General features: G+C 52.8%; 5 protein-coding genes across 5 annotated transcripts; 1 reads left to right on the forward strand and 4 right to left on the reverse strand.

Annotated features, from left to right (window-relative positions):
* Positions 1-389: 389 nt before the first annotated feature.
* Positions 390-1,653, reverse strand: J4E85_007918 (uncharacterized protein; the record flags this gene model as incomplete). Its single annotated transcript, XM_051472148.1, has 4 exons — positions 390-1,014; positions 1,062-1,243; positions 1,295-1,389; positions 1,440-1,653. The coding sequence occupies 4 exons, from the start codon at positions 1,651-1,653 to the stop codon at positions 390-392; spliced, it is 1,116 nt and encodes a 371-aa protein (XP_051324345.1).
* A 4,071-nt stretch (positions 1,654-5,724) lies between these two features.
* J4E85_007919 (uncharacterized protein) lies at positions 5,725-6,283 on the reverse strand (the record flags this gene model as incomplete). The annotated part of the gene is made up of 2 exons (XM_051472149.1): positions 5,725-5,734; positions 5,850-6,283. The coding sequence occupies 2 exons, from the start codon at positions 6,281-6,283 to the stop codon at positions 5,725-5,727; spliced, it is 444 nt and encodes a 147-aa protein (XP_051324346.1).
* Positions 6,284-7,930: 1,647 nt separating this feature from the next.
* J4E85_007920 (uncharacterized protein) lies at positions 7,931-9,857 on the reverse strand (the record flags this gene model as incomplete). The annotated part of the gene is made up of 2 exons (XM_051472150.1): positions 7,931-9,538; positions 9,612-9,857. 2 exons carry the CDS (start codon positions 9,855-9,857, stop codon positions 7,931-7,933), a joined length of 1,854 nt encoding a protein of 617 aa, XP_051324347.1.
* A 1,376-nt stretch (positions 9,858-11,233) lies between these two features.
* Positions 11,234-12,083, forward strand: J4E85_007921 (uncharacterized protein; the record flags this gene model as incomplete). The annotated part of the gene is made up of 2 exons (XM_051472151.1): positions 11,234-11,385; positions 11,441-12,083. The coding sequence occupies 2 exons, from the start codon at positions 11,234-11,236 to the stop codon at positions 12,081-12,083; spliced, it is 795 nt and encodes a 264-aa protein (XP_051324348.1).
* A 3,931-nt stretch (positions 12,084-16,014) lies between these two features.
* On the reverse strand, positions 16,015-16,545 carry J4E85_007922 (uncharacterized protein; the record flags this gene model as incomplete). Its single annotated transcript, XM_051472152.1, is given in 2 exon segments — positions 16,015-16,512; positions 16,525-16,545. The coding sequence occupies 2 exon segments, from the start codon at positions 16,543-16,545 to the stop codon at positions 16,015-16,017; spliced, it is 519 nt and encodes a 172-aa protein (XP_051324349.1).
* Positions 16,546-16,980: the final 435 nt, after the last annotated feature.

Genomic DNA, 16,980 nt, shown 5'->3' on the forward strand with positions numbered 1-16,980 from the left:
CTTCGCGAGACGAAAAAAGAAGTTGCGGCATGGTTGTTGCGCGTCGCGAGAACACGTCGACACCGAACGAATCAGAGGCCAAACATAAAAGAAGCGACAGCCAAGAGAGTGTAGTGATCGTATGATTCGCTATCATGCTCGACGCCTTTTAGGCGACGAGAAGAAGAAGCTGCTTCTAAGAGCTCGAACTCGCTAAATTTGAAGAAACCGCCCAACTGTCGTATCCGACGGGTATTGACAAGAGAAAAGAGAAAGGAAAGAGATGTAGTGAGGTGAGTTGAAGAGAAGAGGCTCTTTGTGGGTCTGCTGCCTACAGAAAGCTGAAACATCGCTCGCTGAACGGATGCGCATATTAAACTAAGTAATGTGAAAAGTACTGCGCCTCGCGATCAGTACATGAAGCTTTTTTGTTGCTCTATATCGATATCGAACCGGCTCTTATCGGTATCGTCGGTATCGCCACTCATCGGTCGTTCCGAGGGCGCACGGAAGTGGACCGGGGTGATGGCGGTCCCGGGCCGCGTCTCATCGTCGCCCGTGAGCTTCCGCGTGTCCATCTCGACTTGGTCCAGGACAGGCGTGATCTTCTCTTTCCTTCTGCTGTTTTGAGAGTTGTTGCCGTACTTGGACCCTTGCTGCCTTGCCCGGTGCGGGAAGAGCAGAGGCTTGAGTGCTGGAATGCACCCGCAGATGACACCGACGTTTGTTTCAATCGCGGTCCAGACCCAGATCTGGTATCCCTCCCACGTGGCATCGTATGTTTCGAAGAGGGTGTAGTGGACCCAGTAGGCGCGGAAGCTGCTTGCAACAACGATGACACCGCCGACCGAGAAGAGAATGACGAGACCGATACGCTGGGTGGTCGGTAACGAGAGGCCGAAGAGCGTGGGGATAGGTAGCGCGTAGATCATGAAGTCGGTCACGACGTTGAGAACACTTTGCACAACCAGTGGCGGTCCTTCAGGGATGCAGTCGCGGTGGTCGGCTTGCAGTGTCCAGTAGCTGGAGATTGGGCTGTGGTTGTCAGCACTGGACTAAGTTGATCACGTGGATGTACTTACATGCATTGTACCCAGAGTGCGACCATGAACACGACGAAGGCGGCGAACACGAGGGCAAAGGTTGCCCAGACGAGCTTGCGGAAGAGCGACTTCTCTGGCGCGATGCGGAAATACGAGATGAGGATGGACATCTTAACGGTGGAAGAGGCCAGGACGAATAGTGTTTGGCCTGCCATGGAAGCCTAAAGCCGTCAATATCAGCGTGTGGTGACACGGGTTGCACATTGTCGTACCTGTCTACCGACCATCAGCTCGTGCGGCTTGAGGTCCCAAACGTGGCGATCCCAACCATACAGTTGGGATGCCATGATGACGATTACTGTTGTGCCTGTAGAGGGAATTAGAGGATGAAAGTCATGACAAGTTCGGGTTCCGTACCAATGCTGAAGACCATTGCCACGATCATAAGGTAGTCGTCATACCAGCTCTTCTTGAGCCATGCTATCCGTACCCATAGTCGAAGGAAGACGACAATCATAGCGATGGGTAATAATGTCAACTCGACAATCATCAGGCCTGAGCCCCTCGTGACGGGGTCGACGTAGTTCGGCTTGGGCCATGTCGCAAGGACCTCGGGCGGGGGAGACCTCATGGTGCTGGCGTATGTGTTTCGAAAGCCGTGAACGTTTGTTAATCGATGTTAATCGATAGTAGGATGAGACTGAGGAACGGGCGTCACCAGCGTCCAAAGAGCACGGGACTGGGAATGGACAGGAATATAACCTTCACTCAGGGCGAGCCAGATCTCCACCCGTATGCTCCAGCTGCGCCGTGCACAAAGGCTCGACTTCCAGTGGGGCTTGGCCATCGTTGGGAAGCATGGTATGCTGGAGTACAGAAAGCTCATCTGCGCAGCACCATTGGCAGTGCACCACGGGAGCTCCGTTGCGGGTACGGAATGGTGTCGGTTTCGCCCGCAGGGGTCCAGGTACCAGCGACGTCGGTAGTCCCTTCAGCTCGCGCTGTGACTTGCTGGTACAAATGAATAGTGTGGATAGGTGACCAGTAGCCGGGAGCTGACTGTGGAGCGTTAATGTGACTGGGTTCAGGCAGGTTGTTGCTGCGGCTCATCAGTGGGTAGAGACGCATTCCACGCATGGCCAATCGCTGTCCCGGAGCCGGGGTAGCTGAGCAGTAGTACCGAATCCGGCGTCTGGACGTTTTGCCGCAGGACAACCTGATTTGGAGGCCCGTATATGAGCCGATACTTTGGGAGACCAGCGGCGTCCTCTAGACTACCGCATTCTGGCAAGCCGCAATGCTGCTTTTCCCACCATCGCGCGATTGTCGCGTGTCGTGAGCAGAGATCGAAGGGTCCAGCGTTGAGATTTCGCCCGTCGTGGCGAAGCGCTTTCGGATCGCCCGCCTAGCAGCAGGGGCCACCCCCGGCCTCGTCTATCTCAACAACGAATAACCTCACCGCATCACGACAAAGTGTGATCCGCCTTCGCTCTGCGCGATGCCCTGCGGATGCGGGACATTGACGGCGCCTGTTGCTGTCTCCGCTCTCTCGTGGCTGGCAATACTCCGCCCGCCGCTTCTTCCACCTAACCTACTCGCCGACGTCTTCTCGCTGTCTAGTTGTCTTGGTGACGTCGCGTCTTCGGTACCACCTACCCACTGTGTGTCGTCAGCACGTTGTGTCTTTGATCAGAGGAGCCACAGTAAGCGGTATCCCCGATCCAGCCTACCCTCAGGTACACATGGCTGTTGTTTCGAGACTCACGCGATCCACATTACGAGACCCATTAAGACCAGGGACGCCTATGCGGGCGCCTCAGACGGCATCCATTGCGCCACGCAGAAACTTCGAATTGGACGTACGAGGCCTCGATTGACTTCCGCACTCAAGAAACCTGATCCCGGTCCTGTGAAGACTTCACCCCTCTTCCTTGCAAAGATCACTCTATCCAAGCCGCTTCCCCGCCAGCAATTCCTGGCCTTTGGGAATACTCAGCCGTTACGTACTTCCACCGTCAAAACACTAATGATCCTTCCGCGGCTGTGCTCCACTCCCTGGAGGCATGCACATGCATCTCATCTACCGACATGCACACGACGTCGTGTATACAGAGGCCACCGTGCCCGCTCGTTGGCAACGGTTTTACTTTTCAGCTCCCCAAGTATTGGCTACCAAAAACCACTCCCACAACACGGGCTCAGCTCCTGTCCCTATCTCGGCACCCGCGTGGGTCCAGTGCTGTGGGGTACGGCCTCGAATTAGAGACCCGCTAACCACAGCGGCTAAGTGACAAAGCTTCCCTTTCCCGTCTGGTGCCGGCTACAGCATACGATTGGACGTCCACGACATGTCCAAGCTGATCGATGTCCCCTTTCGTCGCTCAACATGTTGTTGACTCCTCGGAAGTGTGTTTTGATTGCGCCATATCAGGACTGATTCAGAGCATTACAACACCAGTCATGTCCTAACGGCTCGATATGCGACTGCGGGACGGCTTCCAATTGACCAGCTATTGGCCCTAGCATCACACCGTTGAAGACTACAAACGTCCTCAGCATGGGTCATCGCTCTCAACAAGGACGTTACAAGTCCACAGGAATGCATCACGGCCAGAGACGTGGTCATGATATCCACGGTGATCGATAATTGTCACGACCATCGCGTCCGATCCACACTGCAATCTTGGTAGTGAAGTAGCTACAACTTAATACAGCACCTAGGAAATTCCCCGAAGACGGCGGCAACTATATCGGCTCGACATGCTCTGGCCCTTCCTTGCAAGTGCCACGCGGAAGGGTATGCGCGTCTGCACGTCCTTCAGTGTGCTGACTCGTCACATCCTTTCAGAATATCAGCGAATAACTACACGATACGATGTGATGAACGTCTCGACTCTCTTCAGGCCATCTCGCCTCCCCTGGTCAACCCATGTCGCCGACGATCACGAAGCCACACTCATCAGCGATGTCCCATGGCGACTACATCGGTAGTCGAGCACTGATATCACGTTCGTCATGCTTTGCACAGGTACCCGCGATTACTCACGGTTCATCACGTCGTCACCCATCGGTAGTTCTTCCGGGTTGGAGGCACGGTGCTGGTTGCCTGGAAGCTGTGTTAAAGTTCTTTCTAGCATCGCCATATCGTCAGTGCAGCGGTTATTCCGATCTGCCGACTGATTAGTCGCGATGGTACACTGGGTCCAAAGGGGTAGCCAGACATTTCCAGCGAATATCTCCTGAGCATTCTATTTGGAAGATACCCACTATGGATCTTGCGCATCCGATTACTCATTTCAAAACTGCGGGTACATACTCCGACTCCCTCATCACCAACCCCTTCCATCCTCTAGCGTCCATGCGAAGGCAATGCTAGACTTCCATCTACCACCCCCTTCCCGATCCAGCACCCGATACCAGATCAGCCGGGTAATTGAACCCCCCGTCCTAATCTCGTCTTGCGCGCATAGTGACGTGCGAGCCATCTTGGGGGACTCCGGGTTCTCTCCTTTGTTTTCCTTCCCCAAGAGTTCGGATGCGCGGACGCCGAACGGAAAAGGAAAATAAGACACGTAGGCTGAGGCTGCCACGAGGGAAACATAAACTGCATAGTGTGATGGGTGGTGTGGTGGGTGTACGACTAAATGTGACTAATGTAAGTGTGGCTAATCTTGTCACTAAAAGGAAGGGAGCGTGGGATGGATAATTGGGGTTGTTTTTTGAGGCTACAGAGAGGTGTCGCACTCCGAGGTCATGTAAGATGAACTCGCCGCGTCATCAGCATCGGTTTGTTCATCTCATCTCATCTTGTCGGTGCCTATATCTCGTAAGAGGAACGGATTAAACCCGTTGCGCTACAGTGTACATTCAAACCAAGACGAAGATTGACAAGTCCAAAGGTGACGTAGACTTCAGATAGGTCGTTTCCACTGTGCCTCGCGCTCGATCCAGGAATCGCGAGTTTGAAAAAGGGCTTGTGCGAACGTTGGATCAAATTCATTATGATCCGCTGACTCGAGAAAGAACAGGAGTTGCGGAAGGCCAGGTTCAGTCCACTTTGAGAGTTTCTCCGAGTCAGACGACATTCTGATCCACGACTCTTCCGCAATTACTTCGCGCATAGAGAGAGATCTATAGCGCCAGCGCTCAATCGCCACGGGGAGATGCTGCCGGATTCGTGGCAAGATATCTCCAATACGAATGCCGTCCACGTTGTGGACTCTTTCAAGTAGTTCTAAGTCTCTGAATCTCGTCTCCGGACCAAAGGCGTATATGCCCAAGCCCTTACATGGGGGATTCGTAAGGAACATGGTGTGAACGAGCTCGTTCAGCTCTGGCATCAATGCCTGATGTCTCAGATGTAGCTGTAGCTCCGGCGTTATAGTAACAGCGTAGCCACCATCCATCGGCTGCAGACTATCCCCAAACCGGTCGGTGAAGTGTGGGTTTACCTCGAATTGACTCAAATCCTGCCAGCAAGGTCCATCATCTCGAGAAAGAGGCGCTGCCGTAGACTCTACTGGGAGAACACATTCACAGAATGCAGCGAATTCATCGAATGTCGACAGTGGCAGCTTGTCTGCATGCGACAGCCGTGCCGGGAAGAAGGAGTCGGGGAACAACCCGCAATATGAGTTCTGCAGCAGTTGATCCACGATTTCCTGAAACCTTGCGATCTCGGAGTCGGATGGTTGCAACCAGTTCAGGTCAGGCTGAATAGCGTCACCATACTCGACAGGTCCGCACGGATATGGAATACGGAATTGAGTTTGAAGGATGTATCTCACCATATCTCTCCAACCTTTCGAAACGTTCCATGCAGCGTACTGTGTGCTTGGCGTGGCGTATCGGAGTATCTGCTCAAGCAGCTCCTTGATAGCCAAGGCGCGATGGGGGAGGCCATGCCTATTGTCCGATATGGCCGGAGGGATCGCAAGTGGGGAACGCTTTCCGGAGGACTTTGAGTCGTAGAGTGCGATACGCTGGTCAATGATGCGCAGACTTGCTTCTCTCCACTCTTCGACACCAATCTCCAATTGCTCGCGCGGACGAGGAAATGGAAGAGGCCACGGCACTCGGGGTGGTACCTCCCCCGAGGTCTCTCGCATAATAGCTGACGCATAGAGTGCTGAACGGTTTGGGCTGCCACGTATTTGCTCGGCGGTATACCACTTGTAGAGTAGAACGTCGGACGGATGATATTTGTTCGGGTCAGCCTGACTGATATCGTCGATGAGTAGGGGATTTTCACCGTCGGCCATTGTTTCGTCGGCTATGGCTTGGATGCGCGGAGAATTAATGTAAGGATGGAGTCGTGGGAGAAGTAAGACTGCGGTAGTCGCGATAAACCGAGAGCAGATGCGAAGGCGTGCTACTGCTGGCTGTGAACCAAAAGTTGAGCGTTCCCCAAAGCCAAGGCTCCAGTTGACACGTGATGCTGCCTAGCGGGATTTCACGGCTTGCCCGTCAGCACGGACCAACGCGTCACCGGCCCGGCCTCACTCGCATCGACGCGTCGCACCCGTGGACCATCACAACACCAGAAAACGGGTACTGTTCTTCATTATCTACGCGTTCCAGCTCTCTGTTCTCCCGCTTGTGTCGTGCAGTCCAAACAGAGCACTATCAGCCATGTCTCGATAAAGTATTTGCAGTCCCTTCCGTGTACGTGCGGAGTCATGACGAAAGCCAGCCACCAAGAAGCGTCCTCTCCACAGGCAAACTGCGTAACTATTGAAACAGTGCGGAAGGTCGCGCACATCACACCTGAACACACTCACGTACAACCGAGACGTGATCAGACATAACCTGAGATGCCTCCCGCTAGCTTGGCTGATGAATTCGGCTAGCCTTGGTCCTGCACGTGCGCTGGCGTCTCCGCGACTAGGCACCAACGCGCCTTCCCATCCCGTTCGTGAATCAGTCTCCTCAGCCTGCAACAACCCGCTCAATCCTAAAGAGAGACGAAAACAGCGCGACCATGAGCGGAGGGCTGGGGAAAATGGGTCGCATATATCGCGTCAAAATACACGTTCTTCCATTCACCGACCATGCTGGCAAAGAGGCGCTCATGGTGTTCAGAGGCAGACAAACATGTCCGCTTCCACCGCTCTACAGTTTCCACGTCTATTTCACCCATCCGGAAAATAATCCAGGGAATGTTCAGCCGGTCGAACTTCTCGAAGCTCTCATCCGAGACACTCCGTACTTTGCCTATGGATGTCCCTACCGTCTGGAGTTACATTTCCTGCCCATGCCTAATGTAACGGTTGAAGAATGCGACAAAGCCTGCATTGCCCACTATCTCGAAGAGAAACGCCACCGAGGCGACTATCCGAGCCAGATCATACACTTTGAGACATCCATCATTCCCAGCGGTAGTCTACCTGGCTTCGTACCGAGTTACATACAATACGAAAATTGCGATTGGCTACAAGGGCGTCTCTACAGCTACCAAGGAGCCAACTGGAGCACGGACAAGCAGCCTGCACGCGGTATAAGCTTCGATCCTCTCCCCGAAGAAAAGCTTCATGTATTGGCCGAGGAAGTAATGGAAGAATGTGCGGTTGATGGTGTACTTCCGCCAAATCGAGTCGATCTACGAGCATTTCAAAAGGGTGAAGAATATGGTGTTGGCCCGCAGCATGCGGGCGAGGATATGTATTACCTTTCCAACGGCGATACGCAAAACATCACGCTCGAGCCGTATCAGCAAGCGATTGAGCGTGGTTGGTCGACGTGGTAAGCAGAGCTGAAAACAAACAAGTCGAGCAAGTCAATTCGAACATCGCCTGTATGTCTTTCTCTAACAATGTTCAGAAGCCATTTTCGCGCTTCGTGGGCATGTGATGATAGTGCTAGAATAGGCTGATCTCGACTCCTTATACGGATGTACTTGCATATCGCCATCACATCTTCCAGTCCTCTTTGATGATGTCGGCTGCCTTCTCCGCCACTGCATACACCGTCGCCTGTATATTACCCAACGTCTCCATCGGGAAGATCGACGCGTCGACAACCCTAAGGTTCTTTGTTCCGTATACCTTCAATCTGCTGTCGACAACTCCATTCAGTTCCCTCGGCATCATCGCACATGTACCGGTCGGATGAAACGTGCTCAATAATCGCTCTTTGACGATCTCCTTCGCCGTATCCAAATCCTTAGCTTCTTTACCCTCCGGCAACCTTCCACTTGGCTTGAGAAGAGAAGCGAACGGCTCGGTCTTGACGATGGTCTCGATGTATTGCGTATACCGGGCGAGGATTTCTAGATCCAGCGGATGAGAAAGATATTGGGGGTCTAGGATGGGCTTTTCTTTCGGATCCGCTGATCGGATGTGGCAGAAGCCACGTGAGAAGGGATGATTGTTGACTGCCATTATTGTGATGAAGTTGTTGGGATGACTTGGCGCAAGCAATGCGTTCATCTGCGTAACACCAGAAGAGATGTTCAACTGCAGTGGCAGCATCATCGCGTACCCTGCTGCTTCCTTGGGGCCTAGGATTTGCTTCTCAAGCTGCTCGTACTGCTTCTTCTTCCAGAGTGGCAGTTCCTTGTCGTTGATATATTCTTTTGTCAATTTTGCGATTTCTTCGTGGCTAATGCGGCCATTGGAGTCGACGAGCGGAAGCATGGTCATGCTGATCGGGATACCGACGAGCGGGCCGGTCTTGGTGGTCATGTATTGTTGGAGTACGGCCTGAACGATATTCGGATCGCGCATGATGTCTCCAGAGAACTGGTCGTCGGCGATCTCAAAAGAAGGAGCAGAGATGGCGTGGTCTTGGAGGTTCTCACCCACACCAGGGCTATCGAGAACTACCGGTATACCATGTTTTTTAAGAAGCTCTTTCTGGCCGATTCCGGAAAGCTCAAGGATTTGCGGTGATTGAATGGCTCCCGCAGAAAGGATGACCTCTTTCTTCGCTACGACCTCATGGTTCGATCCATCTTTTGTTCGCACACTCACACCAGTCGCCTCTACAGAACCGTCAGAGCCCTTCGTCAGTATCTTTTCGACGAATGCCTCCGTCAAGACCTCGAGATTTGGTCTCTTCGCAACTTCTGGGGTGTAGTATGCTGACGCTGCATAGCCGCGAGTCTTCGTCTCGTCATCGATGGACAATCCGCACGCGAATGTACCCAACTTCTCGCCCTCAATAGGATCATCCGTGTTGCACCAACCCATCTTGTCCAGGGTTTTGGCCCACGAGGCCTGGAATGGCCCATACACGTCTGGAATCGTTACGGGGACAGGGCCGTCTTTTCCATGCAGCTCCTCGTTAATGTAGTCTATGTTGAGGAGGTCTTTCGTTTCCGCACTCGGTGGTGTGAAGCGACTGAACTTGCGAAGGTACGGTGCGATTCCGGCAGCGTCCCAGCCCTCGTTTCCGAGTGCTTTCCAGGCTTCAAAGTTGGCGTTTGACGGATATACGATCGCGCCAAAGTTGATGGCTGAAGATCCACCAAGAACTTTTCCTCGGGGATGCGGGATCTGGCGACCGTTGACGTGTGTCTTACAAGCCCGATTGTCAGTTGGGTTCGATGTTCTTTTTCACGGCAACATGGCATCGTGCCGCTGGACTCACCTGAGGCTCAGACATGAAGTCCCAATCATAGTCAGGATCCCCATAAAGCGTTGAAAGCATACCAACAGTGTCGATCTTGGGATCTCCTTGTCGGTTGGCGCCAGCTTCGATCAGTAGCACGCTCTTGTCCGCATCCTCGCTCAGACGATTGGCAACCACCAACCCACCGATACCGCCGCCAATGACGATGAAGTCTGGCGCTCTCGTGGAAAGCGCATCGATGGATGTAACGCAACCGATGTGCATGCTGTCGATTGGTAAATCTGTGTGCTTATGGTGGCACGAGGGAGACTCTGTGCGACCATCGCAGTACAAAGCGAAAGCCTAAGCGGCTGTCCCGCCATAGGATCGACGACCTTCTGAAAAGAGAAAGGACTATTGATCTGGACTCATCGTGGTCTCAACACGCAACGGGCGGCTACTCCCTCGGCAGACGGCAAGCGATGATTGGGAGGCACTAAGGCTGCGGGCCGGGGTATACGGGTCCACAACGGTATGCCGAGCGCCTATCTTGTCGCGAACTTGCAAAATATCCACCTGTTTGCTTGATGATAGAAGACAGAGCGCGATTGATACGGCTAGTATCCCTCCAGGTGAGGGCGCGGAGCCGGAAAGCTTTGCAGCCTCAAGGCCCGGTCCCGCCCGCGCTCCACTGCAGCCTCGAAACGTCTCTAGCCAAAGCAGAAGTGCTCCAGTTACGATTTTCTTGTGGTTAATCGACGCGATAGCAAGCGGCTCACTTTTCATTCCACGCATCTAGATACCGTTGCATCTACCTGGCAACACAATGTAATTACATCCGCACAATAAAGACCCGCACGACTCTCTTTGACGAAGCTTCAAGATTGCACGCAAGATCCGACGAATGTTACGGTACCGCTCGCGTGCGCGACTGCGGGGCATGGTCTTCAACCAATGCCGCAACGCGCCCTTCACAGCCTTTTCGACAACAGTGCTTGGTGCAATCCCGGTGGCCTTTGGTGACACAACTTTCTGCAGAATGCCCGTCCTATTATTATTGATCGTACAATTCGCTGAACGGACCGCTCCGCAGGGAAAGACGTCATAAAAGCATGGAGTAGGCAAGCTTGAGACTGTAAGCTGACATGAGATTGCCAGCTGAATGGGGCTGTCAACTAATATGCGAAGTGCAGTCCTCTCAGGACAAGCTTTCCACACTAGCCTAAATAAGCCCGAGCTGACTCGACCTAGGCATATACACCCGACAATCGCTATCGTAGCTCGATGGCGATTCGTCTCTTGTCTTTCAGAAAAATACACCTGCTTATTGAATCCTGACGTGCATCCACCTCCGTAAAAGATCTTGTTGTTTGACATAAGCATGGGGATGTGTCGCATGCACTGCGCAGCAACATATTCTCTGCCTTGCGCATAGCCCCTCGGGGCCGTATAAGGTAGTATGCCATTACGCTCGCCAAATTGCGAGTGGTTTGAGCCAATGCCATGGCGTTTTCCAACCACACCATCTACTTTGTCGGCTTATCGAATGCATGCGGGGGCGAGATGATTCTGCTATATCAAACAACAATCAGTTCTCAAATAACAGCATCTCGTCCCATATCTTCCCAAGACTATCTAGAACACCATATTCGTTTGCCAACATGCTACCCTTTGATCCATTGACGAAGACGAATATCTTCCACTCCGATCTCGTCACAAGGCACTTGGCTGCGAACATCTCCCTCGTCGGTTTTGCTACCATACTCGTTGTGTTGCGGTTCATTACGAGACGCATCTGCGGGACTAAGATATGGTATGTGAAGACTGACAATATCTGCCCAGGGTCACATGATCTGACAAAGCTGTAGGTGGGATGACTTTGCCGCAGTCGTTTCACTGATCTTCACTATTGGTGGGTACAAGCCGGTCAGGGCGCAACGCCCACACGATGCGATACCATACCGTTGGACCGGGACACTAACCAGCAACGCAGGCATGCTCGCAATGCACATCACAGACGCGAATTACGGGATGGGATACCAGACCAAAGAACTACCCATTGCCAACAGCATCTTTCTAGCTAAGCTGCTCATAGCTTACCAAGCCGTGTACTACGCCGCCGTCTCCAGCGTCAAGCTATCCTACCTCTTGTTCTACTTACGCTTTTTCACACTAAAGGAACATCGTATCTGGGTTTGGATATGCATGGGCTTGGTCGTTGCGTACTGGCTCGGTAGCATGCTTGCGACTTTTCTTTTGTGTACGCCTCTCGAGGCGAACTGGAACCCTCTTTTGGCCAAAAAGTACTGCCCGGATCACAAACACAGCACGGCGTTCGTTGCGACTGGCATCTTCAACATGATAACCGATCTGATCATCATCCTGTTACCCATACCATTCATCCGAAAACTACAAATGACTCGTGGTGCCAAGATTGGCTTGGTGGCGATCTTTGCAATAGGTCTACTGTACGAGACTCTTGGAGCTGCTTGTCTAGTTCATGTCAGCTAATCTAAATCGTAGTGTTACGGCCATTTCCATCCTTCGTATCGTCGTTATCTTCGACCTCCTTCATACCGCAGGCAACACTAAAAACCTACCCTACGCAATGACCGACGCGGCTTTCTGGTCCGTCGCCGAGCCTGCTGTGGCCATCATCAACTGCTGCATCATGACTCTCCGCCCGCTCCTCAGACTGATATCTCCTACCCGTCTGTGGTCTTCCAACAGAGTCAGCCCCTCGGACGAAGTGAGCCATCCTGCAACTATCGGCGGGGGCTCTAGGCTGAGGAACAAGATTGGAGATGAGCATGACGAGTACCCGATTAATCTGATAGAGGATGGGATGGTAGACACGGAAATCGGACGTGTAGACAGTGGGGCGTGTCGGGGTATACATGGTTATGCCGGTAGTGAGAAGAGTGGCGGAAGTATGCCAACCGTGAATGACGTATCGAACTATCTAGGCAGAGATTAATATCTACCTAGTCATCTTGACGACGAAGAAGAGAATGAGCCTTTGAATCAGGATGGAGCCTGTCCGTGGTGCGGGCTGATCATCGATGTTACTTTGAGATGCGGAATGATCGTGGTAGCTTTGAGGTGCGTCGCTGTCGGTTGCTTTCCCGTCGAATATATACGAGAGATTCCATCCAGACTCGCGGTCACGCCTTTTTTTCTTTTGCCAGCAAAGACGGCAACAAGCAAGCGACACGCTCAGCCGTGATCTTCGAGATGTAGGCGACAGCGCAACACGTGCGCAGCAGTGCAACCCCTTGGCCAGGCAGCAGTCTCACGTGCGCCCGCCTAACGCCGCACGGCCCCACCCCCATCGTCTATATAAACCCCCCCATCCCCCGTCCCTCATCCGCTCATCAGCTCTCTTTGCCAATCTGGCTTAGAATCAAGTGTAGTATCTGTTCTTCATAGTGTAATAACTATGATTCCGCTACTGGCGGATCATCCATTACTCTTATTTTTGTAGTTCGACCCCAAGGTCCCTGAGCTCGCTCATACCTCGAGGCCACAGTGCCGCCAGTATCTCGCACTACTTCTGGCTGGCGCGACTCTTTTTTTTTCATTGGGTGTTCTTGCTTGCGAGAACCTTGAGGAAGAAATGTTGATGTGCTTTGCTAATATGGCTTTCTAAAGCCATTAGACGGGTTCGAAGAAGAGAACACTCCAGGGACGAACTCCTGGAGGTGAGCACTCTGTGTAGTGCTAGGCCAACGTGAACATTTGCTCAAGGCGTATTAATGTTGAAGTATGTACTCCGCACATTGCATGAAGTGTACCGATCGTATCATTTTCGCGCTTTCAATAGTCAGTACGGCTCAGACGGAATGAGCTCCTTTGTACCTTCTGCTTTGAACGACGCGTGAGAGCAGCTAACGGAACGCGTCCCGCTGTCGGGTTTAAAATGCGCCACACAATGGTGGCAGCAACGGCAGGACGCCTATCGATAGTTGCGAAGAACTTTTCGTATACATGCCCAAACCGAAGTTGGGCCTTACCACGCGACTCTGTTGAACTCATAAGAGGCACCTAGACTCACGACACCTGCACCTAATGTTATACAGAAATCTTGATGCAGCGTATTTGCTCCGTACAACGCGAGTATCACGCGCATGTCAGGGTCCTCTAGCGCCCCTTCGTATCGCAATCGCGCACGCGATGAGACGGCAGGTAGTTGACTCGACCTCGAACCGTTTGCGGAGAAGATATGAGCAATCAATACATGTGCCAAGGCTCGCCCGAGTCTTGTTCTGCCATAGCTGGGAGCGAAAAGTACGAGAGAGGGGTAGGACAAGCTTCTAGTAGTGCCGAGCGTGCCGGGTCTGGGCGAGTTTCTATTTTCGGTCCCTGCCGACCTGACACCTGGGCTGCGCGCTTCCAACAGCTTCACAACAGCTGTTTACGCGCCCACGTTTGCTCGCTGTCCGACATGTTGAGTGCCAACGGAGGGGTCAAGATGCGGTGACCGAGACCCAGGAACGCATTTTTCGTCCTGCATGGGACCCGGAGAGGGGTTCTTTGAAGCCATTAGGTTGGACCGATCGCACGCCGGGCTAGCTCGTGTACCCCTAGTGCCCACGGAACAGTGGGCGGATCCACAAGTCCCTGACCAGAACCTCGGATCCTCTTTGCCTTGACGGTACGATCGGATGTCTTTGGACGACTCCTATAAGGCGTCGGGAGTCGCCCCGTTGATGGGGTGAGGGGACGACGAGCGTACCGCCGTTGTCGTTGCCGCTTCTTCCACTCACCACCGTCGCTCTTTCACGCTGTGCCATCCTTTCTTTCTGCACCTGATCCTACGAATACTCGGGTCCGCTCTTTGTTGTAGTCGGTTCCTTACGCTCTCTTCTTTCTTTGTAAACAATCTTCATCTCACGACTTCAAAATGAAACTCTTCGGTCTTCTTCTGCTTGTGCCTTTGGCTAGTGCACGAGCTGTACGATACCACCCCCAAATACCCATTGTCGAAGAACCCCTCGACAAACACACTAGCGCGGAAGGACTTGATGCGCCTCCCAGCATCGGCGTCCATTTCACAACATCACAAGCAGTAGCAGCTGCGCGATACCCAAACGGCACAACAATCGACGTGGCCCAAATCCCCGGAGATGCCGAATACATAGACCTAATGTCGCGGTGGATGACACCACAGACGACATCAAATTCTCCAAACGACAGCAGAATCCTCACAGAATTCCTGTCACTAGTCCACGCAACCCTCGAAAATGTACTCAACCACCCAATCACAAATATCACATCGGCCGTCACATTCCCTTTCTACGGATCCCATGAGAAGGACTTTGAAAACGCTTTACTATCAGCCGGCCTCGCGCTATCGGAGGATACCCCTTCGATATACTCGGAAGCATATGCCACCCACGCTGGATTAGAACACGCCTCATGCGCCACCGCAACCCTCCCACATCAACACCAACACATCCTCGTCCTGGCCTTCGACTCCAGTTCCTTCAGCGCAAGCATGCACGAAACCAGCTGCTCCCCCTCCAAAACCAAACCACCAACCCCACACTCCCGCATGATCAATTACGTCGCGCGAAACGATCTCGGCTGGTGGAATCTCCCCGTCTACGACGCCCCACGCGCAAAGTTCTGGGCGAAGCTGCAGGAAGCTGTTGTTCATGCTGTGGGCGGATTGGGTGTGCCGCCGGGGAAAATCGTGTTGCTGGGGAGTCATGGTCAAGATAAGGAGTTTGGGGTGCAGGTGGAGCAGGCGCTTTGGAGGGAGTTGGAGGTTAATGTTGGAGCGTTGCTTGGAGGACGTGGTGGGAAGGCGGAGAATGAGTGGTTGGCTGCGAGGGGGGCGGCGGGGCTGGGGTGGCGGAATCAGAGTCGGAGGTGAAATGGGTCTTTTTTTTTTATGTATTTGGGAGTTGGGGGCAAAAGTATGTGTGCGAGTAACAAAGATACCCATAATTTATATCATCATGAATCGTCATATTTATCTTCGCCTGAGGCAATCCAAACTATGCTTCATACTAGTCCGACGATACCTTCGTACCTTTCTGGGCGCACCCCTTACTCTAGTCTCCAAAGTGTTACATATATGGGCCCGCCCATGTACCACCGGACTGGACTTCTTTCACCCAAGACCTCGTCTCCTGGTCATCTCACCTTTCCCCTTCTACAGCCTTAGTCTCGAAGACCACAACAATCGTGCCTCGGAGCTGGTCACGAACCTGCTGTGATCTCAGCTCATCCACAACACGCTATGCGCGCCCTGTTTGTGGTGCTCAAGCGAGCAAGCGCGTCGTCTTAAGGCGGAGGGTATATCGTATCGGTATCTTCGTACCGACCGTTGCCGCTTTGTACTCCTTGCTCTCTTCTCAGCTTTGGGTCTGGCTGCAGTAGCAGCGATAACCTCTAAAGTTTGTTCCCTTTCGGATATGTCCTCTACTTGGTAGTTTCAGCGAATCAGCAGTACCGATACTACTAGCGTCAGAGCGTATAAACACTGTGTCAGGTAGTTTCTCTCTTCTCTATCGGCAGTCCTTTCTCTTTCGCACGCGTACAGAGACTTGGTCAGGAAGCCGATATGCTCCATCCCAGCAATTCTTTCTTCTTCGTACTCGGCAATGAGTTCGGAAGCGTGGTCCAGCCAGGCTTTTTGTTCACTACATTTGGCTTCCCACGCTGCGATTTCGCTGTCGTAGTATTCGGTGAGCTCGTCGAGGACGCCGATGAGAGGCCCGGGAGATGATGGGGGTGGTGGTTTTGGAGCATATGTGCCCAGCTTTCTTGGTGGTTCGTCGAAGGCGCTTACCAAGGGATGGGGAGATGGTAGCGGTTTGGGGGTAGACACGCACAGCGTGTTGCCCAGCTTTCTTGGTGAATCCACGAAGGTGCTTATGAAGGGTTGAGGAGATGGTAGCGATTTGGGGGTATACACGCACAGCGTGTTACGCTGGTTACGTACCTTTCTTGGTGATATGGTCATGGTGGTGGTTGACGACATAGTGGTGTAGTGTGGATCGCGTAGTAGATTGCTGTGAATGTAGTGGTTTGCTTAGAGAGTTAGTGAGAATGTTTGCTCGAAAATACTTATGCGGTGCCATGTCCAAATCCAGGTAAGGTCACGATGTATGGTCTAGGTTGATGACTATGAATCGTTAGCATTGTGAAATAACGGTATAGACTTTGCGTGCACAGCTTGGAGCACATGCCACTTCGGATGGTTCGGCGCAATTTCGCGCAAACGTGGATGTTCTGTGTAGAGGTTTGGTGGGTGAGGCGGCTGACGGAGGGCTGTTCACATGTCGAGGCACGCGTCGGTTTTAGCGCGGCGGTTGCGTCAGTGCTCCGAATGGTGATCGGAAATATACCGCCCTAGAACAACAAGGAACAACATCCATCCTCAGGCTGCCACCAAAGT

The sequence above is a fragment of the Alternaria conjuncta genome (genome assembly GCF_024043145.1).
Source record: "Alternaria conjuncta strain BMP 0040 chromosome Unknown scaffold_11, whole genome shotgun sequence".
NCBI lineage: Eukaryota > Fungi > Ascomycota > Dothideomycetes > Pleosporales > Pleosporaceae > Alternaria > Alternaria conjuncta.